Source organism: Enoplosus armatus, chromosome 11 (genome assembly GCF_043641665.1).
Source record: "Enoplosus armatus isolate fEnoArm2 chromosome 11, fEnoArm2.hap1, whole genome shotgun sequence".
Taxonomy (NCBI): Eukaryota; Metazoa; Chordata; class Actinopteri; order Centrarchiformes; family Enoplosidae; genus Enoplosus; species Enoplosus armatus.
Window position 1 is genome coordinate 13,281,786 of NC_092190.1, and position 24,535 is coordinate 13,306,320.

Here is a 24,535-nt window from a genome sequence, read left to right on the forward strand (position 1 = left end):
CAACGATCTGAAGAGCAGGTTTGAACAGAGACAGAGGAGCCAAAGTCCATCAAGAACTAAAGCTTCACAAGTTGACGGAGGTGTGACACGGCGTTTAAGATCTATATCACAAGACATAAGAAGCAAAGGGCCGTGTGGTCAAAGGCCAATACCTGAGATGTGTCTACACTATTTCTTATGTTCAATAAGGCAGGTGTAATAATAGCTGGAGTCATGCAAACGTTTATATGATGCTATCAACGGTGTAAACCTGTATGTTCAAACATTTATTGCAGTGAAAATAAAAAGACACACTTCAAATGTCTATCCAATAACTGATTTGACAGAAACTACAGTCCAGACATTTTCTGTTTGAGGCCGTCTTGAAGGAAAAGTCTGTCGGAGATGCAAGTTGGCATGTACGACATGGGCAACCAGAAGAACTTTGCGTCCCATCCGGCAGAGTAGCGAGTGCGAGGATGAACGGCGGAGATGGCGTGCTCCATACAGCCGACCACCTTCATCAGGTCCGCGTCCGTCAGCTGCTTAAACCGCTCGTCCAACCTTTGAAGAGCTGAAAGAGAAGCATGTCACACACAAGGTTTATATACATACATATGTACACAAATACTTAATTTTATCCTAAATACTTCATAATAATCTCCTAGGAAGTTTTGTAATTTGGCACTAATTATACGATGCACCACTACAGTTGAGCATACAATCCAACATATATGAAGAATAAAGTTTATATGAAACTAAAATATAGTCTTTTTTTTCTAAAATTAGTCTTTCTTTCAAAACATAGTAGTAGGCACTATTACTGGATTATAGTTTTGGTTGAAATAACAAATTTTGACCATTGCATGTCACTAACAATATCTAAATGAAAGGTTGTTTGATTCCCAGGTCTGAATCAAACAACCAATCAGGATTAGCCAGCAAGTAAATGGCCAACTGGCGACTCTGTTCAACCAAAATTATAATTCAATAATATTGCCTACTGTAGCTTTAATTATGAGGAAATAAAGGAACTATAGAATAAAGCATTACCTATAATTGGTATCATCAGGATGAAAAATAGACATAAGCGAAATCATAAACATTTTATATAATTATATATCACTCAGTGGCTTCAATTTCAATGACTCATTCATTCAGAACTGAATGTGCATCTTTCTTCTGTGCCACCAGTGGGCATCAGACCCTCAACAAAGACGAGAAAGAACAAAAAAAAGAAAAGAAAAGAAAATCTACACTTCAGGCTTATTTCCATCAGCTCAGAAACATGTCTGAGATCAGGCCGTTTCTCTCAGTTAGAAATGCGTGTAACGATGCAACGTTTTGGTCTTCAGGTCTGTGGATTGGAGGTCTGCCTGACGAAAGACTGAAACACTACTGCAGTGTGGGAGAACGGGATTAGACCTAATAAATACGTCGAAATAAATAAACAATTACTGCTCAACATTCAGTTATTTCCTTTCAAAATCTGGATACTGTCATTCATGCACATTGCTGTAAGGCCCTGTTAACAGAAGAAATCTCTTTCCTGTCTGCAGCTTCATCACCCGCACCATCCTCCCATTCCATTTACAATTGATTTTTGAATGTCATTGATTACTTTAAAAGCTAAGCTAATGGACAAGATTTAGTTGCACAGGTGATTGTGCCTTTTGGTGTCATGGCTCCTAGCAGCCCGAGCACTTCCCCGTGTTAAAGCTCTTTTAAAACACACTTTTACAAACTTACTTCAAGTGATTGTTTTATCATTTTACTCTCTTTGCTTAGCTAAGTCTTTATGTTTCATGACTTAACGCACTTTGTAGCCGTGTTTTAAAAAGTTCTATATAAATTTATTATAAAAGAGACTCAGTAGAATAGTAGAGTAGAGTAGAATATCACAGCAAAGCTTTAACGGAAAACAGAGAAGATCATCTCTTCTATGTTGAATTGTTCTGTTTATTAATAGTTATTAACAGAAGGCGCAGCGACTCACATGCCCCTAAGAAACCTTGTCCATAGTCGTCCTTCACCTCCTGAGGTAATCTGTCCCAGAGCTTCCTCAGGTTATCCTTCATTATCACAGTATCAGTCACGTTTGTTTTGAAGAAGCCTGGCTCAATGCACGCCACCTTGACTCCAAATGGTGTCATGTTTAAACTGAAACACAAAGGAAGTCGCTGTGAGTCAAGAAGACGCTCATGAGAGTAACAATGTGTGTACAGCTTGAAGAAGTTAACATCTCCTTCTCTCACCGCAGGCTGTCATTGAAGGACTCCACTCCGTACTTGGACACGCAGTAAGGTCCACCAAACGGGCTGATTCGGCCAAACACGCTGGCGACGTTCACCACTCTGCCTCTGGCCTTCTTGACGAGAGGGAGGACGCTCAGTGTCACGTCGATCACTCCGCACAGGTTGACAGCTAGCATGGCCTTGTAGTCCTCTATAGTGAGCCAGTCAGTGGGACCAGACGGCAGAGCGACTCCGGCGTTGTTCACAACAGCCCACAGGCCTGGAGCGACACAACCACAACAAGATTAATAATACTCACATGCATGGCACTTTGCATCTCCTCGAAATGAAATGCTGCTTCAGGCTTTCTTTCTTTTTATGTTAATTCCTAAAACTTGAGTTGGAGGAATGCTTGGACAATATGGGAAATATGGTTTCTTTCTCATGAGAATGAAAATTGATATCACTCTCCTGTCCGTACGCTAAATATGAGGCTACGGCCAGCAGCTGGTTAGCTTAGCTTAGCATTAAAATTGGAAACAGCTAGCCTGGCTCTGTCAGAAGGTGACAAAATCCGCCTACCTCTAAAGCTCACATGTTATATGTCTTTTGATTAACCCCTACAAAAACTGGTTTTATGGGTGGTTATGTATTACACTATTACCGCTGGCTGCCTGACAATAATAACAAGACACACCGGGAAGTCACTTTGCCCGGCAATGAATATAGTCTGATGTTTCATATGTTCATATGGAAGTGAAAGTGAAAAAAAAGAGAGAAACCTCCACAACCACTGACGCTTAACATGATCACAGGTTAATCTGAACGAATAAACAAATATTACATTTTAAGAGTAATGTGACCCCATAAAATAAGCACCTCAAAGCCACTCACCCTTCTGCCCAACCACCGTCTTGATGAGAGCCGTTGCTTTGCCGACACTTTCGGAGTCCGTGACATCCAGGTGAACGGTCGTCAGGCTGTCGGAGGCCATCTTCTTCAGCTCATCCTCACCCTTCTCAGTGTAACAGGCTGCGATCACAGGGAAGCCCAGCTTGTCCAGGTGTCTCGCGAGGAGATTACCAAACCCAGAGTCACAGCCGGTGATGTAGACATGTTTGTCTTCCTTGTTGGGCACTTTTTTGCTTTCCTTGTACCAGCGATAGGTGAACCAGAGAGGCACCAGTCCGAGGACATACAGGAACATTTTTCTAAGGCAAAGAAGAAAACAACTTATTATACTGTTTGCACAGTCTTTGTTTTCATTGGAGACCAATGGTTTCCTAAAAAGGCTAAATAAGAAATAACTCACATTATAATCGTATAGATTTATTATGTTCAGTAGTGACACTGGCTCCAAACGAAATTCACAAAAAAAAGATGGAGCTTATTTCTAATTACGCAAAAGGACAAAACTTTGATAAAAACATGCAAGAAAAAAATTGTGCAACCAAATAAGGAAATCATGCGTAAGTTAATCTTCACTTTTAACATCTGAAACCATACAAAAGAAATCAAAAATCAACTGAACTTCTGCCCAAATGCGACACACAACACAACATTTAAATCTGCGAACAGAGTGACTTTATGGAGTTTTGCTGTGTGGAGGTTTTATGTCACCATCAGACATATCAGGTGAGGATCTATGAGCGCTACTGTACATCAAATGGATATTCTCCTTTTCAGACACGTACAGTTCAATAAATGTATAAACTGAAAAGGAATTTTCTATTTTCATGTCATAGCATTGAAAAGGCCCATCCCACGTGGGGTTATGTGACTCGAAATTACACAACGCCGCCCAGCAGTTGACATTCATGTTCCACAGGAAAGACAAGCCATTGCAGCATACCACATACTATGCATGTTTCTAATAAAAGAAAAGAAACTGAAATATGTCGAAGCCATAAGATACCTGAACACCTAAACCTTATATTAAAACTGAACTTTGCTGAGGAAAGTTTAAACATGAAACTGAGACATGGCGAAAACTGCCCCTTTGTTTTGGGGTGGACAAAACAATTAAAGTGCTTTCAGGAAAGTCTCTCCTGCGTGATTAAACATGCAGGCACATTTTTGTGAGATGAGTTCTTTGTCAGCACTGCCCTTTTCCAATGTGATGCCTCACAAACCAAAGTAACAAAGTTTTATTCTTAAAACGATGCAGTGTAAGAACACAGGTGAAAATGGTACAATTAGGACACCGCTTTATTTATGTTTTTAATTCTCATTTGTATTGATTTTATTAACCCACTAATCAATTAGCTCTACTGAATATAGCCCACCTGTGGTGATGTATCCTGTACCTCAAGTAATTTAATCAACTTGCACAAACTTATAGCTGAAGAAAATCAGGGCACTTCAAACACCAGACAGATGATCCTTTATTTACCACTGATTTCTACACAGTTTTGATAATGATTTTAAGAAGTTAGAGCTGATCTTTGTCCTAGACATTGTTCCCACACTAGACGTCTGATCACAAGTCACTTCAGCAACCATTTCTCACCTATGATACCAAGTACCAACTACATTAGTAGTTATTTCACTGTACAGTTAAGAGGTGAATTTGCTGAATGTTTCAATGGAGTCATGTTCAGGATGACCATAATTATAACCACATACAATATGAACTTATTTTAGTGTATAGTTTTGGAGAAAATTAAAGGGAAAGTCACCTAAAATTCAATGTATTATTATTATTATTATAGTTATTATCATCATAATCTTTTACGGGGCCCTTTATGGGGTCTCAAAAACTGTACAGTAAAATAACGTTTAATTCTATTATTATTTAATGTTCTATATGAAGTGTAATATAATGTAGTTTGTACTTATATCAAATGTGAGATATGGTTGCTGAAATTATAGTCTTTCGTCCTTTTTGGCCACTCCAAGCTCCTGTACCGTAACAGCACGAGTAGACGCGCATTAAACCCAAGCGGCGGCGGCTAGCTTGATAGGAGTCAAAGTGTTTGTCGTTCTCACTAACGACCAAGTCAACCAACCAGCATTTTGTCACCAGGACTGCTGCAAATAAAAGTGTTAAGTCTGCGCTCGCATTGACGTTATTAGTCCGATACTCAGACTGAATGGCCTCTTAACGTCATCACCATTATTCTGTTAGCCCAAGTTAACGCGGCTGAACTAGTTGAACAAACAGAGCAATAAAGAAACTTACGAGTATATTTCCTGCGGCCAGACCATGACTCAGTGTCGCAGAGCAGAGCAGCGGAGCGTGAACCTCCAGGAGACACACTGAGGTGGTGGGAAGAGATTCAAACTTTGTTTTTCTTTTCTACTTCATTTGGTGTTATTTTAATGTAACTTCCGGTGAATCTCCCACAGACGTTATGTGTTAAGAGCGCCACCCGCTGGACACTACATGATAATGTCAGATAGAGTGCACATTCATATTTTTCCATATTTCCATAGCAGGCATGGAAATATACTAATATTTCTATACAACACTACAATTCAGAGGGAAAGGTTTTATTTTAATTACATTTATATGACAGCATTGGTTACTAGTTAGTTTACAAATTAAGATACAAAACACAACATACATTTACTCAAGTAACATTTTCAAAGCAGGATTTTTACTTGTAACAGAGTATTTTACAGTGTGGTATTAGCACTTTTACTTAAGTAAAGGATCTGAATACTTCCTCCACCGCTGACTACATTTGAATACAGGAAAGACCAAAATATGAATACACTTTTATTGAATATACTTGATTATACCTTATATTTACACACAGTTGTCAGGTCAGGTTCCTCCATGCCAGACGGCCCTCAGCTCTGTGAGACAGATCCAACAGAGTTTATCACAGTGAGTCTTTGACTAGAGCCCCCTCCTTCCTGTGGTATTATCAATCACCTGTGTGGTGAATAATAAACGGCTGTAAAGAAGGAGCAAATTCCGAACCCTGGCCCTCTATTACTTGTCCTGGCAGGCATTAATCCCCCGAACATCTGCTTGATTACTATATTTGTTTTTCTATTTCCACTTGTAATAAATCACATAACATCACACATTTGATATGTTAATACTTTATGTACTAATACTCATGTAACTGTGAAATGAGGAAACACCACACTGTTGGGTAGTTAAAAAGGTATGGAAAGAGACAAATTGATTATAGATCTAATAGTACGAATCACACACAAAGTTAATTATTGTATGATAAGACACTCTCTGAAATAGATAATTAACCCATAGACAGCTGAGAAGTGCTATCAGGTTTTCTTTCCCTAGAACTAGTAACTACTAGTAGGTAGGGACCAAACTTCCACTATCCACGACAGTTTAATTGGATTATGTGTGTATTGAGACAACACCTGACCAAAACTAATGGCCTTACGATCATTAAACCCATTTTACAATCACTTATGATGACAAGTAAACACATTTATACCAAGGGATGCTTTTTTCTGTAACCAAACATTTGAAAATTTCACTGTTTTTGAAGATACATAACTCATTAACTTGGTTTAGTGATTGAATTTTGCCTCATGAAGGCAGTCTAGTGAAGGTCATAATGCTGACACAGCCCTTATCAGTCTAATGGAGGTGTAGATAATGGGAAAGGAGAGGCAGAGGTTACCTGAAAATAAGATAGTTAAGATAGGAATGTACTCTGATGAGCCTCAGTGGTGCTGTTGGATCTCTGAAGACATACAGCGAGAAGTCCAGGGACAGTTCGCTTATGCTTTTCTTCCACCATAAAGTGTTTCGCTGCGTTGACACTCATTCAGGATCATTTTCACGTGAGTAAAAAAAGTAAATAATCAAATCAACTCACTCTATTTTTTTTAATTCATTGTCAGTAAGTGTTAGTGTTCTGAGTAATGGGGTTCTGCACATGTCAACAGAACATGCTTCTTTTCAGTCAAGGTCAATAAAATAGTTTCTGGCATCAGTGACTCAACCAACCATTAGATACATATTAATGTTAATATTAATACTTAATATTGATATTTAATGTAATTAATATTTTCCAAGCTGTACACATTTTTTTTCAGGAGCAAGTTGTTTTTTAATGTTTGTAGATGTGTACATGGGTTGTAAACAATCTGAAAGCGTATTGTTAAAATTAATGGATTAAACTGCATGGAGCCCAAATTATGATCATGAGATGAGATTTTTTTTTTTTAATCCACTGTTGCCAACTGAAGAACCACCTGCTTGAGTTCAGGCAGGCAACATGAAGAAATCCATCAAACTCACAACAACACCAGGTGCAGATAAACGAGGCGAGTGATCTGTTTTCATTCATATTTCAAAAACTTGAAACAATAATATAAGAGTTTTGTAGAAAAAGTTAACATAGTTTTCCCTCTTTTCTTTTCTTTTTTTAGCAGACATTGAGAATGGGTAAGTTTGCATTGCACGGTTGACATTTCCCATAATACACTATGTTTCAGACCACAATATGTTTGCAGTTGTTGTGAACTATTCCTGGGGCTTACTTTAATTTACATGTGTTACAGAGATGAGAAGAAAAAAGAAAACACACTGAGTGTTGGATACTTTCAGCTGGTAAATACTCAGTATATTTTACTTTACATTCACTTGGCAGACGCTTTTGTCCAAAGTAACATTACGTAGATATCATCTAAAACTTTGTGTATCCCTTTCAACCAAATAACTAAAAGCAAGTGGTTAGCCTTTTAATTATTATTCATCTATTTTAAAAATAGATGCACGTAAGTACTGGCAAAGGTTGTTGAGATGTAATCTGAAAAGGATTGGTGGATTTAGACTGTTGCCAAAGACGAAGATATATTTATTCAATGATATAGATTTAATTTTCACTAGTTGGATTTAATTCAGTGGAACACGAGTCAAAACTAAGATACTTTGCAGATTTAAGTGCCCGAGGAACTTGTACACATACTTTTATCAAAATAAGAGTTTGACTGTATGGACTATTTTACATTGTTGTATTGGTACTTTCACTTAAGTAAAGGATCTGAGTCGTGCTCTCACCTCTCTAGACCACTGTACATTTCCCATCTTTAAATGTAACATTAAAAATCAAAAAGAAAATAAACAATATGGGGAGCAAATTCTCACAACTTCATTGTTGAAAGATTTTTTTTTAAAGAATCCACCAATTCCTTTTTGCAGTTTCGGTTTGCCACTAGCAAAGACACCGCGATGATGGTCGTGGGGGGTTTGTGTGCCCTCGTACACGGTGCTGCTTCACCTCTCATGCTTCTGGTGTACGGCATGATGACAAACACCTTTGTGGACTATGAGCGCGAGGTCCAAGAACTTAAAGACCCGAACAAAAAATGCAACAACAACACAATCTATTGGACAAATGGCTCCATATATGAAACAGCTGAAAACAGCACTGTGTACTGTGGGTAAGTCTTTAGTTAATTGTTGATGTGATTGTTGTTACAGTGAAAAGCTGCTGTTACTCATTTTCTTCTCTCTGCAGCGTTGATATTGAATCACAGATGACCATGTTTGCATATTACTATGTTGGAATTGGATTAGGAGTTCTGTTTGTCAGTTATTTTCAGGTAAGTATTCATGCTTGCCAAACTCTAATTATGTAGTAATTATGGCTTATGACATATATAGCACATATATCTACTCAAATAAATAATTATGTTCTCGCTGTAGATTTACTTCTGGGTGTCAGCGGCTGCAAGACAAATTCAGAGAATCCGAAAGACTTACTTCAGAAAAGTAATGCAAATGGAGATCGGATGGTTTGACTGCAACTCTGTTGGTGAACTGAACACAAGGATATCAGAGTGAGTTGGGGCTCTCTATCTGCAGGTCAGGCTGTTATCAGTGCAAAGCAGGGAGAACGTTTTGCACAGAAGAGTGTTTCTGTTCCCTCACAGTGATATCAACAAGATTAACAATGCCATCGCTGACCAGGTGTCTATCTTCATCGAGAGGATCTCTACGTTTGTGTTCGGCTTCATGGTTGGATTCATTGGCGGGTGGAAGCTGACTTTGGTGGTCATAGCAGTGAGTCCGCTGATTGGTATAGCTGCTGGACTCATGGCCATGGTAAGGAGGCCTGTTGTGAATCAAACAGAAGGATTTCTCACTGCTGGACGGGAGAACATTGCCACTGTATGTGGTGTCATATGTCACAAAGCTTAAATAAGTGTTATTTTCTGTCATGTCCCTGAAGGCGGTGGCCAGGCTGACAGGACGAGAGCTAAAGGCCTACGCAAAGGCAGGGGCCGTGGCTGACGAGGTGCTGTCATCCATCAGAACAGTAGCAGCGTTTGGTGGGGAGGAAAAAGAGGCTGAAAGGTGTTTGCGTAATTTCCTAAGATCACAAGAAGTTTGCAAATGATGATGGGCCATTACTCCGCATGATTTGAAGTGAAATTAAAATGTGAAATTTGTACAGGTATGACCGAGACCTTGCGGAGGCTCAGAACTGGGGTGTGAAAAAGGGCACGATCGTAGGTGTTTTTCAAGGATACCTGTGGTGCATCATTTTCTTTTGTTACGCTTTGGCCTTTTGGTACGGATCTAAATTGGTCATAGACACCAAGGAGCTGTCTCCTGGTACTCTTATTCAGGTATGCACAATTAAATGAATTCAACTTCTGACTCTATATAATATAACATAAGTATTTGAAAGACAATGGCTGCCGTGGGTGTTTTCTCAGGTATTCTTTGGAGTACTCATGGCAGCTATGAACCTGGGCCAGGCCTCTCCCTGCCTGGAGGCCTTTGCTTCTGGCCGTGCTGCAGCAAAGACCATCTTTGATACAATTGACCGGGTAAAATCAGGAGGCTACTCAAGGCTTCATATTGGAAACGGTACATTTTAAAAAGAAAAATCTTCACCATAAAATAAAGTTCTGTGCTGTTAACGTTCACAGGAGCCAGAAATCGATTGCCTCTCAGAAGCCGGTTACAAATTAGACCGAGTGAAAGGTGACATTGAGTTCCATAATGTCACTTTCTTCTACCCATCCCGGCCTGAAGTCAAGGTAGATTTCTTCAACTAGCATTTCTTTGTGTCTATTTCTCAGTTTCTCAAATTCAACTCTGCTACAATACTTTTTCAGATTTTAAATGATCTGAGTATGCAGATCAAAGCAGGAGAAACCACTGCTTTTGTGGGACCCAGCGGATCTGGAAAGAGCACCACAATCCAGCTCTTCCAAAGGTTTTACAACCCAAAGGAAGGAATGGTAACAATCTGAGCTACCCGCAGACACTCAGGACATCAGTGGAAGGTTTGAGGCTTCAGTGTAATGTCATGTGTGTAATTTTGCATTCTCAGGTGACTTTGGATGGCCATGACATTCGCACTTTAAACATCCAGTGGCTCCGATCTCTCATTGGCATTGTAGAGCAGGAGCCAGTGCTGTTTGCTACAACCATTGCAGAAAACATCCGGTTTGGTCGACCTGAAGTAACCATGGAAGACATCATCCAGGCGACAAAAGAGGCTAATGCCTATAATTTTATTATGGATCTACCACAGGTACATATTCAAAGATAATACAGAAGAATTACAGTGCACACAACACTCTCAGTGAATGAACATGTTCTTACTTATATACCAGAAATTTGATACTCTGGTGGGAGAAGGTGGAGGACAGATGAGTGGAGGACAGAAGCAGAGGATTGCTATCGCACGAGCTCTGATCCGAAACCCCAGGATCCTGCTGCTGGATATGGCCACATCTGCCTTAGACAATGAGAGTGAGGCTGTTGTCCAGGAGGCGCTGGATAAGGTGAGCCACTCTCTGCCCGTTGACAACATAATTCACAATTAACTTGAGCAGCACATCATGTTTTGTGGAATGACACCCTAATAACTGGTATATATGCAGGTGCGCATGGGCAGGACAACAATTTCTGTAGCCCACCGCCTTTCCACTATTAGAAATGCAGATGTCATCATTGGTTTTGAGCACGGACAGGCTGTGGAGAAGGGAACACACAGTGAGCTACTAGAGAGGCAAGGTGTCTACTTCACCCTGGTCACCCTGCAGAACCAAGGCACATCCAACACAACTGATGGTAGGATTGATGCAGATCTGCTAATCATTAGAGTAGGGCGGCAACTAATGATCATTAGTTTTGATCTTTTGGTCTACAAGACTGTAGTGGGAAAATACAACACATCCCTTCCCACGACAAAGACTTCAAATTGTCAGTTGTCTTGTTTTGTCCCGCCAACAGCCAAAAAAGCCAAATATATTCAGTTTAAAAAGCAGCAAATCCTCACATTTTACAACCTGCAAAGATACAGTGGTTGTTATTTTTGCTTGATGAATGACTTAAATGATTAATTCATTATCTAAGTTGTGGCTGATTAATTTGTTGATCAATGAATCAATGCATCGGTTAATTGTTGGAACTGGTGAACCTAAATGAAAAGCAGCCATTGTTAATTATTAATTTCCTGCTATGACAGATAAAGATGTTTGTTCTGAAAAGGGCCTATAGAGTTTCTTAGAAGGCAAACTATGTAGAAAAACTAGTACTGCAATCCATATTCTGTGTGTGCAGGCAGGACCCTTTAACCTTGTCACCCTGTCACCATAAATTCCTCCCAGTATCACAAGAGATTGGTGGGTCCATTCTGATTGGTTGAAACAGCACATTTCAAAGCACTCAGCAGGAGTCAGTGGGCAGTCCTATACAGTGTTTGAAGGTCCTTACTGTGTCTGTTAAAGAGCAACAGAGGTGTCAAAACTTGTATTAAAGCTGTATTGATTTGTTATTTCTTTTTTTGCCAAATGTGATCTATGAAGCTCTTGAAGACTTTGATCCAAAAGCGAGGAGTTTCAGCCGCGGAAGCTGCAGATCCAGTAAAAGGTGCAGTAAATCCAGCTCAAAAAGATAATATCAGAACAAAAATACAGATATCATTATAGAACAATGAAATAATTTGATGTTCTCAATATTACTCCTGTAGGGGCTCTGTTCGACTGCGATCTCAGAGCATATTGTCAAGTAGTTTTGACCCTGGCACATCATTAGGCAGCCTCAAGACCCTTTCAGACCAGGAGATCACACCAGAAAATGTAATCTCCTTTATACTGTTTAATATATTTACTTTATCACAAACTGGAAATTAACAGCTCCAACGCATATTCTTTAACAGGAATGTGAGGATGATGAAGATGAACAGGCAGAGCCTGCCCCAGTGGCACGTATCCTCAGGTTCAACCAACCAGAATGGCCCTACATGCTGCTGGGCTCGCTGGGAGCTGCCATCAACGGCTCTGTCAACCCCATCTATGCCATCCTGTTCAGCCAGATTCTTGGGGTGAGGGTTCACATACCCTCGTTGCTTGTGATTGAGTTATGTTCTGATTTACAAGCTAATGTAGTTTGGTGAAGAAGTACAAGTGACTTATATGATCTTTGTATTTGCAGACATTTGCCATTCGTGACTTGAACGAACAGAGGGAGCAGATCAACGGGATATGTGTTCTGTTTTGCATTGTGGCCGTGACGAGTTTCTTTTCCCAGTTTTTACAGGTTTGAAACATACACAGACATTTAATTCTCTTTTTCAACTTGATATAGAAAAAAGCAGAACAGAATACTCTAGTATTTACATGTAAAATGATTTAATGTTCTAGGGATTTGCTTTTGCTAAGTCTGGAGAGCTGCTGACCCGCCGTCTGAGGAAAGTGGGCTTCCAGGCCATGTTGAGACAGGAGATTGGCTGGTTTGATGACCCTAGAAACAGCCCTGGAGCTCTGACGACCAGGCTGGCCACTGATGCATCCATGGTGCAGGGGGTAAGTAACAAATCTACAGGCCTGCATCCATATTGCTTATTTATAACACAAAAAAGCATGTATTTGGTATTGCAATCACAACATTGTTTTGCATGTGGCTGGTATGGTTTCTGCAGGCAACAGGATCTCAGATTGGCATGATCGTTAACTCGTTGACCAACATCGGGGCGTCTTTCATCATCGCTTTCTACTTCAGTTGGAAGTTAACTTTGGTAATTATGTGCTTCCTGCCACTCATCGGGCTGTCTGGGGTGTTCCAGGCCAAAATGCTGACAGGTTTTGCAAATGAAGATAAAAAATCCATGGAAGCAGCGGGTCGGGTAAGCTCCACCAGAACATTTGCCATTTAGGCCCATTGATATCTATACATTTCTATAAGAAACCAAAGGCCACAGTATGACATCTTAACTTTCTCCCACAGGTATCCAGTGAGGCTCTTGCCAACATCAGGACGGTTGCAGGCTTGTCCAAAGAGAGCTCATTTGTGGAATCATATAAGCAGCAACTCGAGCCTCCATATAAATCTGCCAAGAAGAAAGCAAACATCTATGGGCTCTGTTTTGGGTTTTCCCAGTGTGTCATCTTCATGGCATACGCTGCTTCGTTTAGATTTGGAGGCTATCTGGTTAGCTCTGAGGGGTTACCATACATGTTGGTTTTCAGGTTGGTAAAATGATTCCTTTCTTTTTCAGATCCTATATTAAAATGTATTTTGTGTTCTGTGGTGTGATTACCTAACATCAACCCCCATGCTCATATGGTGTTTCTGCAGAGTGATTACAGCAGTAGTAATCAGTGGGACGGCACTGGGCAGAGCGTCCTCCTTCACTCCAGATTACGCCAAAGCCAAAATTGCTGCTGCTCAGCTTTTCAAACTATTGGACAGAGTTCCTAAAATCAGCATAAGCCACACAGATGGAGAGAAATGGGTTGGTGCATTCAGAAAATAAGACAGAATCATACATAATAGGATGTCATTTTGTCATGATGCTACTTTCAAATGATTAAGCTTCATTATCCTTCTTTAGGATAACTTCAAAGGTGAAATAGAGTTCCTCAATTGCAACTTCACGTATCCAACTCGGCCAGATGTCCGGGTGTTGAACGGCCTGGTCGTGTCCGTGAAGCCTGGTCAGACTCTGGCGTTTGTTGGGAGCAGCGGCTGTGGGAAAAGCACCAGTGTTCAGCTGTTAGAAAGGTTCTATGACCCCAATGAAGGGCAAGTGGTATGTAGACTGATTAATAATTTTAAAAAATCACTAAATGAGTTTAATCTATTCCAAAGCCATCAACTCTGTCTTAATGATGTCATCTTTTATTTTCAGTTGATTGATGGCCGCCCGTCTCAAACAGTCAATGTGCCCTTCCTAAGATCTCAGATTGGCGTAGTGTCCCAGGAGCCAGTGTTGTTTGACTGCAGCATAGCGGAGAATATCCAGTATGGAGATAACAAGCAGAGTGTCAGCATGGAAGAGATTGTTGAGTCCGCTAAGAAAGCCTACCTTCATGACTTTGTGATGACGCTACCAGATGTGAGTGGAAACTTTACTTAAAAATACAACTTCATATGCATATGCATTGGTACTGTAAGCCACTCTCTTACTGTTAACAAGAATCAAACACGATTTAAGTATTGTTGATTTGTCGGAAGCTTATTTGATTGTGGTATTAACACTTTACTTAATATAGTTTACTTATTAAAAAGTTGTTCCTTGCAGATAGAAATAAACTGGCAAATAAACTCAACAATTTGGAACCTGAGTGAAGTTTTCTTCAACAAACTATTCTCCTTCGATGGAAAAAACAGGTCCATTGTTCTGGAGCTTTCCATCGTATCACATGATCTTCCTCAACAGATGGAGTTTGCCCAATTGGACAGTTGAGTCAATTTTAAGTCCTTGAAATGGTAAGAAACAATTCCATGACAATTGGGCAAACTCCATCCGCTGAGGAAAATCATGTGATATGATTGAGATTGAGCTCCAGAACAACTAAATAGGCCTTGTGGAGAGGCTGTTTTGTCAACTACTGTTTCCAAGTTCAAGAATGACCTTTAAATCTCAACGTCTGAAATGTATATGCACTACTTCTGTCTTTATCAGATGTGTCAACATAAACAATGTTTTAAATCAAATAAAACACACCAGGCATTGTTACTGGAAACCCAAGAAGTTAATATTGTAAAAAGAGAAAGCATTTTATTGTGGTGGTACAGGTTTATAGCATTGTTGACCTTGTGACCTTTTCCTTTCTCCACCTCTCTCAATGCATTTGTAAATATTAAGAAATATGAGACTCAGGTTGGTGCCCAGGGATCCCAGCTGTCAAGAGGACAAAAACAACGCATCGCTATCGCCCGGGCCATCGTCAGGGACCCCAAGATCCTGCTGCTAGATGAAGCTACCTCTGCCCTGGACACAGAGAGTGAAAAGGTAATACATTTATAAACACCATAAATCAAGGTATTCCTTTACATCAGGATATATTTTTCATGATTTACATCCCCACATGCTTACATGAGACACTAAGAGAGTGGGTTTCCTGACAAAGCTCTGTTTTCCCGCAGACTGTCCAGTCGGCTCTGGACGAGGCGAGAAAAGGACGAACCTGCATCGTCATCGCCCACCGGCTGTCTACCATCCAGACTGCCGACATCATAGCAGTGATGTCCCAAGGAGCTGTCATAGAACAAGGCACGCATGATAAACTCATGGCCAAGATGGGTGCCTATTATAAACTGGTCACAACAGGTGCCCCTATCAGCTAGTCACCTGCAGCCACATGTGATGAGCATTGGATGGAAATGATTTTGTATAGGTCTTATTGTAGATTTGAGTGAATGTGTTGTGGTGTCGCACTGAGAAAGTCTGATGCAGTACTTGACATTGGATTTATGCATGCCCTCAGAGATTGGGATTTTTTTCATTTGGCATGTAAAGAGTAGAAATTGGTCTCATTTTCTGGTTTGAAGAATCAGTTTGAGTAATTATGTTGTTTATTATTAATTATGTGGAGATAAAACTATTTATTGTATATTTATTTGTTTACAAGTAGTTCCTTTGTGAATGAAAGGGTTCATATTTTTACATGCATCTGGCCATGTTTTTATTGTTGGACTGTAATTGATGTTTTGAATGATTCTTCATGTAATTTATGACTTTTTAAATTAAAAATATCAAACTATACTATGTCACTTGACTTAAGTCCAATATTATCCTTGTGTTTATCTTAAGAAATCCTGTAAGTGTTCTTTTAGGTGTAGCAACTAATACAATCCTGAAAGTTTGGATTTATTTCTCATGTTTCCCTATGTTTTCTTTCTGACTTCATCATAGCTCACATTTGAGTTTAAAACATCAACAGTGAGCTGGGGGGGAGTTTGGAGATTTGGGGGCACTGTTGGGCAACATAACATGAATGCAAGGATGTTGAATTTAAGGGGTTTTACTTTTCTCATCTGAATATGACCATCTAAGGAGTCCTAAACAACATTTTTTAAAGAAAAAGTGAATGAAAATGTAATTGTATCCTAGACAACAGTCACTGTTATTTCATCATTTCAAACAATATTGTATGTAATTAAAATGTGTTTCTTCTTGACTTTCTAAATATCTAACTTTAACTAAAGTTGGAGTGAATAAGGGGTAGGCTGCTGAGTGGTCCTATTTCACTTTGCCCTCAGCACCGATGTATAATAAAGTACCCAGACACACAGATGTTTCTTCAAGCTTGGCTTGGCAAGTAACCTACACACTAAGGACAGTTACATCATTTAGTGCCAGGCCTCAGGTGCCACTGGATGCTAAGCAACCACAGACGGTGGGAAAAGACGTGGAAATGGGTTCTGCTGGGAAGTTGCACTAATCTGCCTAATCTAGTTACATCAGAGACTCTGTTCTACCTCATTACATTTTTGCTGATTAATATCTGAATTGGCCTGAAGAAACTAAGCGACCCATAAGAGATTATGTAATAAACAGAGAGCAGGATATACATCTACAGCTCATACAGGGGCGCTGCAGGAGAGAAACCCTGAAAGATTTAGTTGGTCCTGGAACATGCAGGGAATCATAGGAAAGTGTAAGTCAGATCTGCTATTGAGCTGCTGTTATGGCGCCAACAATTTGCCCTGTTTGAAGAGTACGTATGTATATACATTTTTGTATTTTTATTTCTATATTGCAGCATAATCATGTTGAGAAATTCTCTGACATGATATAATCATTATCTAGAGTTTCACTTACTTTTTTTCAGCAGCAGTGCATCATCTGATAAAATATGGTCATAACATATCTTAAGTTAGTGTTTTGTCACTGATATGCTGGACTGATGGGAAAGTAAGTATTGATTGTTAGACAGCCTTACAAGGACGGAAACAATTTTGTCTTTGAAAGGTATTTCAAAGGTAAGGTATAACCTTGTTTCAGGCCTTGAGTAAAAAACACTCATTTATTTTTTTAAATCTAACTTTTATTTGAATCTGACGTTTGCAGTGAATCAGCTTCAAAAACCTCTTGTGCTCTACAGCCTGTGTCCCTGAGCGAGACACTGGACCCTTCACTGCACCCAATGTGTGTTTGTAGGAAAAATGTAAATCTCCCAAATGAAAGTAATGCAGTGATAACTTTCCAAATGAGCTCTTTAATAAGAAAACTATGAATTCCAAATGGATAAAAATCTTAACAGTTATATTTACAACAATCTTTCACATATAATGTCATTAATGCTTCACATATACACTCATGCTGTAGGTTATACTGTACATGTAAACAAACATATAAAAGACAACAACTCAGATACACGTCTTACTTTTCTATGTTCATCACATTAAGTTAAACCACATAAAAACAGATTTACTATTCTAACCCAGTAATGTAACGTTTTTCAACATATATTGCAGTTTCAGTGCTTGTGTGACTGTGCAATAACTTTGACTAACAGTCTAACAGGTGGTATGTATGTATCCACTTGTCTGTGGACAGGACCTGACCCATTTGATATTCTTTAGTGCTAATTAGAAGATGAGACCAATGTTACAAAACTCCACAATTCCTCTATAAACTAAGCTAGTTTCCTGTCCTCATCTCCGATCAGCAAATGAACACAGTAAGGAATAACAGCAACCACAGCAAGAGGAACTGAAGCGCTCTTGCAAAATGATAAAAAGTAAAACAGAGCCTCAGTGTGAGTGGGTATTTTGATAAAGTCATACAGTTGCAGAGATGTGAGAGTTGCTGTCACACACATGAGTTTAAATCTGGTTTTGCAGCCGTTCTTCCCTTTACAGCTCTGAATGAACATCTGAGAGTTCACGGCCAGGCCCAGACCAAACAAGGCTCCCAGGTTTCTCACCAGACCGGCGAAAGGTGTGGTGTCGAGATGGACCCAATCTGGGTTAGCGCACCACTTCTTGGCTTTAGTAACCGACCACAAAGGATCAATGTCTGTCGATTTGAGGATCAGATAAAAGCAAACAGCAGTGGAGAAAAGAAAAACATTGGTCTGTAGGTACACTTTTAAGCTTGCGTTGTAGACTGAGGGGATGTGATCAAACGCCTCGGCAACCAGCATGCCTACACATTGTAGAGAAAAACAGAATTATTAAATATAACATAAACAACTATGGCATATAACATTGTGACAGCAAGAAGAAACTCACCAGCTAAAAGGCCGAGGATAACCTGATGTGGGAAATGTGTAGCAATAAAAACCCGGGACATGCAAACGCTTATCTGAATGACCCAAAAAACCATCCACAGACAAGACCTCAGAAGACGAAACCTGCAGGGATAAAAATATTTAGACACAACCAGTAATGAAAAAAAACCTGATGTGATGGTATCAGGTAAAATAACCGCCCACCTTTGAAAACTCTGCACAGAAGCGACAGTGGAGGGAAGCCTGGTCAAGTTGAGAGCAGAGGTGATCATCACAAACCACACACACGATGAGCCCATGGCATGACCAGATGGACTTCCTGCATAAAGAAACATCAGAAGAAAGGGTTTGACGGTGCAAGATAGTGTTACGTTTAATGGCATTAGCTAGAATATACTTTAAATATGCTAACCTGGCCCTGTTTCACATGTGATGTGAAATTGCTCCAAATGTGGGAATGAATCGTTGTGGTAGAAGTGAGTTTCTTGCACCCACCAGTAAGGTCGCTGCCCAAACAGAATCCTGAGAAATAAGCACCGGATTAGAGCCTATAAATACACAAACTCTGAAAGATGAAATATTAACCTCAGACTTGGCTTACCATTTGAAAATAAGATTGAACCAGTCTCCAATAACAGCCACCCATATCATCTTGGTGCCCACATTATGACTGAGATGGAACCAGAGGGGGAAGTAAACAGAGAAAATGTTACGAGGGTCTCCCACAGTTGACATGAAGTTAAGGAAGTCGTGGTGTTCCCTGTAGTTATTCTGGAGGTGCTGTATAACCAGCACCTCGCTGCTGTAGACAAAATCCATCTGAGGCTCCCTTTCTGTGTGCCAGAGTGCAACAGCTGCTCCTTCAGCACCAGTCAAAGCACCGTGAACCCCGTCCACGCCTAAGATAGCTTTATATCTCAACCTGGCATCATAAATCATTCAATGGAGCCATGGCAACAACTGCAAGCTCTTCAGTTTGAACCCAAAAGGAATAAAACGATGTGTGCTTAAGTCATGAGAGCTCAGCATTTTAAGAGATGTTACAAAATCTGTTTACACCCTGACTGTGTAGCCATTAGATGTTTTACAGACCATTGCTTTTACAGCTGTTACATATTAGCCATTGTACACACTGAAAGGGACAGTGTCCCACGTAACCTCCTGGATCCCTTCAGCCTCATTAATATTCTCATTCTCTGTGAACGTAGCAACAAAATGGGCTTCCCATAACACTGTAACTGAAAAACATAGTCCATCTGGCATCCACAGTTAGGCATATATCCAGTGGGTCGATCACCACTGTGTTTTCCTTCCATCTTAAAACAACAGTCGTCTTTGTAAGAGTGCTTGCATATACAAAATTGGCAATAATAGTATTTTGATGTGCAGTAAGTTAGAGTGTTGAACTTAATGTTGGATGGTTTGGGCCCACTCGAACCTCCTCAGATTCACCACAAGGTGGTATAAAATCGCAACAAAGACAAAAGTTGCATTGTGGGAACCTCAAGGCACTCTTGACTGCATTTTAATATTTAGGCGAAAATAACATGATCAAACAGCAGCCACATGTTCTATTCAAGTACGAAACAGCTACGAAATAGAAACACAGTCCCTCTGAATTGTAAAAGGCGTTATTTAGCTGATTTGTACGTTAAGCGGAAGAAAAACACACACAACGTTATTTCCGGTGTTCAGCCCCCGCCTCCTGTGTGCAGACCGCGGATTTTTGAAAATAACGACTGGTTCAGTAGAATCAACTAGAGGTGACCAACGGCCGTACATTCAAACGTGTGAGTATTGCATATACATTAACATTAACTAACAGTTAGCGAATCCAATGTCAGCTTGTAAGCGAGTATGTTAGTTTCATTTCCTGCGTAACTTAAGTAACGCAACTTCTGGTCAAGCTACGGCTCACTAACCGCTAATGTTTCCCAGCTAACGTTAGCATTAACCTGATAGTGTTGAAAGTTGGCCTTAGTTATACGACTATGCTAACCTCAAAACTGTTTAGGTAGGAACTGTTAACCAGTAATGTTATACAGGAACAAGGCAGCCCCCCATTTTGACCTCGGCACTGCGTAACGTACGTTACTCGTCAATTCGAACAAAGTACGTTAACGTTATCCGTCAATTCGAACGGAGTAACTATAACGTACGGAGGAGGGGTGAAGTCGCAAATGAGACTGGGACCGTGAGCTGTTCGTTTGTAAGGAAAATAACTAGCTTGCAATGGAAGTCGAGGCTGCTAATGTTTTATGAAGGTTTTACAAAACAATCCCAACTCAAGTTTCATTTCTAGATTATTTTACGAGCTGTCAATCGTACCACACTGTCTTCATCAGCGGATAGGTTGCTCGGTTGTCAAGGAGATGGATCTGTTGACATTGCATCTCAGTTGCTGTTAGGATTTCATCCATAGCACTTTTATGACTTTTTGGCTTCTTGAACAAAATAATCTAATCCAAATATCCACTTACTAGTTTTTATTCTTTCATTTGTATCACAGTCTCTTCATCCTATATACACGTTAAAACGGTTGATTATGTTGTTAGGTAGTATCTAGTTAAATTATTCTTATAGCACTTCTTCTTCTTCTTCTTCTTCTTTTTGTTTTAATTCACTTTCTGGTAATTCATATGTACAGGCTTGCAGGTATATATGTATGGCAGTGGGTGGGAGTAATGATCTGTGCTATACCTCCCCCATCTTAATATAGCAGTAAGTGGACTGCATGTCATCAGCTTCGGGGCATTGTACTTTGGCTGACACCGGCCCCTTTGTATTTGTTTCTCAGCCTCAACTTTATCATTATGGAAATATTGTATGCAGCCAGACATTAAATGCATACATATCAAAAGTACACTAATGACATTAACAGCTGCAGTCTATAGTCAAAAGCATACAAGCAATATAAAGTACATTTTTAAATAATGTAATATAAATGATAATGTTGTTCTTTTAAGTGCACAAGATGAGCATTGTGCTGTTTGTTGTTTTTATCGCAGATTGTCTGACATCTGAACATTATGACGTCCGTCACTGATCCAAGCATGAGTGACAGGTTCACCAGTGCAATGGAGGAGATCCACAGCAAACAGCTTAAAACATATGGGGAGATAATTGACGCAACGACAGAGCTGTGCCAGTCCCACAGACAGTTTGTGAAGTCTGCACTTGGTATGTTTGAGATATTGTTTAATGGGATCCCCATTAGTTGTTACCGTGGCCTGGGGTCCATATTCAAATAATACGCATATAGTCAACAATGCATATACAAAACATTTAGAACAATTTAACTTGATTGGAAGGTAAAACAAAACAATAACAATCTCAGTCCATCTCAACATCCATATTGCAAATGTCTTTAACAGCTTCTGTTGTATATTCTTGAGATATAAACCACAGCAAACTGTTCAAAGTGAAGTTTTTTTTGAGCTGTGGTTTTGAAGTATTTTATGACACTGAGTGTGACTCAGCATGTATATCATTTAATTATGTTAATTAATTTGAGAGTTGATATTGTTTTTTCCTTTGCTGCAGATACATGTTTAAAGAAATGTAAGGACGATGAGATGCTGTTTGAGACAATACAGACATTCAAAAGAGGTGAGTTTATTCATTAGACCACAAAGCATTGCATGTTACACTGCATGTTGAAGCTGAGTATTTGTATGTTTTACAGGATTGATGAAGTTATTGATACTGGCCCCACGCCATCTGTATCTTTGTTCCGGCACTAAAACTGTTGCAGCTTCAGAGGCTTCATTGTTTATGTGGCTTCATTGTTTATGTGAAAGCACATGATGCAATGTTTGTCCCCCAGACTTGGAACAAAAAAATGCGTCATTGAAAGAGAAACGGCACGCCATTTCTGACATGATATCTGAGATTCAGCAGAAGGAGATGCAGAAAGATGACATTATCCAGAAGATAGAGAAACTTAAAGAAGAGCAAGCCAAGAGAAAAGAATGTAAGTTGATATTTGAAAATGAAATTTGTGGTGTAGATAACAGAGTTTAATTTACGACTGTGGCATATGAATGTTTTTTTTTTTCTCTCTTCCCTTTTCAGTAATTGTGTCTCAAAATAAAGCAAACAAAGACAGACTGAGGAATCTGCAGAAAGCCAGGCTCGTCTTTCAGGATCATTTGGGGATGGAGATACGAACAATTCTCGGCAAAACTCAATTGGTTAAAGGTATGCCAGAAACAAACATATACATTTCCATATTCAGTCCTGTTTCTATTGTCCATCACTGTTTTTATACAGACAGTACGTCACAAACACAGCCACGTCTTTGTGAAACACATAACAGTAATTGTAGCTTGACTTAAGTAAAGCCCTGACTCTCTCTTCAGTTGAAGTAAATATGATAGAAATATATCAGAATTTACACAATGTGTCTGTCCTTTTTTTAAAGGTGAAAAGTTGCAGTTTGTTTTCCGGCATATCAACCCTTCAGATCCGGAGAGTGCCTACGTTGTCACAATGGGGATTAAAGAAGATGGATCATACCAGAGTAAGTTACACATATACTGTATATCTGAAGGCTATAATATCTATCTATGTATTGCCCTCATTTAAAAGATGAGGCTGACAATATTTTATAGTTTTCTTATTGTCACAAAATAAGACCAAAACACAAGTATCGCTCATGTTGCCAGAGTCTTATATAGCTTATTCCTCTGTGCCATAGAGCTGAATGGTTGTCCAAAAACTATTCTAAAAAACGTATAAATGTGCCACAATGTTGACATATTCCCATTCATTCCCATGAACACGACCACTGCAGTGCATTTTGAGTCAATCCTGCACCGTCCTGCTGCTGTAAATACTCACTAGAGCATAAAATGTGTATTATCTACAACTGAAAATAGTCCCTAACAAATACAGTATTTACTGTTTGAATAACATTTGCTTAAAATGACAGTGCCCAGCTGTATTTGGCATGTTAGTTTGCCTTGTTTAAAAAATAAACTACATGTTTATGACCGGTTTTTAAATATTTATGTTTTCAGTAGGAACTTATGGGCATGAGGGTGAGTGTCACAGACAGGGAAGGCAAGTCACAAAGTATTGAGAGACAGACAAATGCATTGCAGGTTTTGGTATTTTCGTGGGATTTATTGACAATAAAAATAAATATCACCAGCCTTATCCTGTAACAACCATTGGGCTTCTGTAATATTAACCCATGTCTTCAATTTCTACAGTTGTGTCGAGTGACCCCGTGCTCGAGTGTTTGCCAGTCTTGGAAAGCCGGCTGCAGGAGACCAATAACTTACCAGCATTCCTGGCAAATGTCAGGAAGGAGTTTATCTCTCTGGCACGCTGCTAAGATTGGAAGGAAAGGAGGATAAAAAAACATAGTGAAGTTCTTGCTGCAATGTGGACTAATGTTAGCAAGGCACACAGCTTTCACTCTGTATCTACAGTCCAGGTCTGTAAACAAAACCTCCACTGCCTTGTCAAGACTAATAGATATGGATTTAAAATACCCTTCTATGGGCAACAAGTAAGAGCTATATTAAAAAAAAATCTGGACTTTTAATTCCTTAAATACTGACGTTAATTATATGCACAAGTGTCTCTTCACATGGTCATGTTTACTGGAAACTGTTTCAAACGGTGGAGTTTGGCCTCGAGAGAGGGAAATGATGGGGCCTCACTGTTTTTTGTGTTTCTCTAAATCCTGAAAAATTCACTAATTTACTGCAGATGTTCGTCAAAAGAGATTCACATATGATGAAAACAGTTTTCATTTATTTTCTCATGTCATCACTCAGTTTAAACGGGGTGGGGACAAGTATATAGTTTTTATTTCCCATGCATCTATTAAAATACATATTTATTAAGCACTATAGTTAAGTTTGTTTGTACACAATGTGGCATAAATACAA

At 39.5% G+C, this 24,535-nt stretch overlaps 4 protein-coding genes across 4 annotated transcripts; 2 read left to right on the forward strand and 2 right to left on the reverse strand.

The window, feature by feature from the left end:
• Positions 1-264: 264 nt before the first annotated feature.
• dhrs9 (dehydrogenase/reductase (SDR family) member 9) lies at positions 265-5,526 on the reverse strand. Its single transcript, XM_070914434.1, has 5 exons — positions 5,395-5,526; positions 3,108-3,424; positions 2,235-2,493; positions 1,976-2,139; positions 265-553 (listed from the first exon to the last, which is right to left on the reverse strand). The coding sequence occupies exons 1-5, from the start codon at positions 5,418-5,420 to the stop codon at positions 330-332; spliced, it is 990 nt and encodes a 329-aa protein (XP_070770535.1). The 5' UTR covers positions 5,421-5,526; the 3' UTR covers positions 265-329.
• Positions 5,527-7,420: 1,894 nt separating this feature from the next.
• abcb11a (ATP-binding cassette, sub-family B (MDR/TAP), member 11a) lies at positions 7,421-15,741 on the forward strand. Its single transcript, XM_070914433.1, has 27 exons — positions 7,421-7,469; positions 7,575-7,590; positions 7,707-7,755; positions 8,347-8,588; positions 8,666-8,750; positions 8,854-8,987; positions 9,081-9,252; positions 9,380-9,504; positions 9,605-9,779; positions 9,870-9,983; positions 10,086-10,196; positions 10,275-10,400; positions 10,493-10,696; positions 10,779-10,949; positions 11,049-11,238; positions 11,961-12,039; positions 12,140-12,248; positions 12,329-12,493; positions 12,604-12,708; positions 12,813-12,974; positions 13,091-13,294; positions 13,396-13,637; positions 13,747-13,903; positions 14,003-14,200; positions 14,300-14,506; positions 15,260-15,406; positions 15,541-15,741. Exons 1-27 carry the CDS (start codon positions 7,421-7,423, stop codon positions 15,739-15,741), a joined length of 3,939 nt encoding a protein of 1,312 aa, XP_070770534.1.
• A 2,294-nt stretch (positions 15,742-18,035) lies between these two features.
• On the reverse strand, positions 18,036-19,571 carry LOC139292654 (glucose-6-phosphatase 2-like). The gene is made up of 5 exons (XM_070915015.1): positions 19,234-19,571; positions 19,045-19,154; positions 18,837-18,951; positions 18,634-18,755; positions 18,036-18,547 (listed from the first exon to the last, which is right to left on the reverse strand). The coding sequence occupies exons 1-5, from the start codon at positions 19,569-19,571 to the stop codon at positions 18,036-18,038; spliced, it is 1,197 nt and encodes a 398-aa protein (XP_070771116.1).
• Positions 19,572-20,369: 798 nt separating this feature from the next.
• Positions 20,370-24,519, forward strand: spc25 (SPC25 component of NDC80 kinetochore complex). The gene is made up of 7 exons (XM_070914711.1): positions 20,370-20,422; positions 21,641-21,812; positions 22,176-22,241; positions 22,459-22,605; positions 22,707-22,832; positions 23,056-23,154; positions 23,849-24,519. Exons 2-7 carry the CDS (start codon positions 21,662-21,664, stop codon positions 23,971-23,973), a joined length of 714 nt encoding a protein of 237 aa, XP_070770812.1. The 5' UTR covers positions 20,370-20,422; positions 21,641-21,661; the 3' UTR covers positions 23,974-24,519.
• The last annotated feature ends 16 nt before the right edge of the window (positions 24,520-24,535 follow it).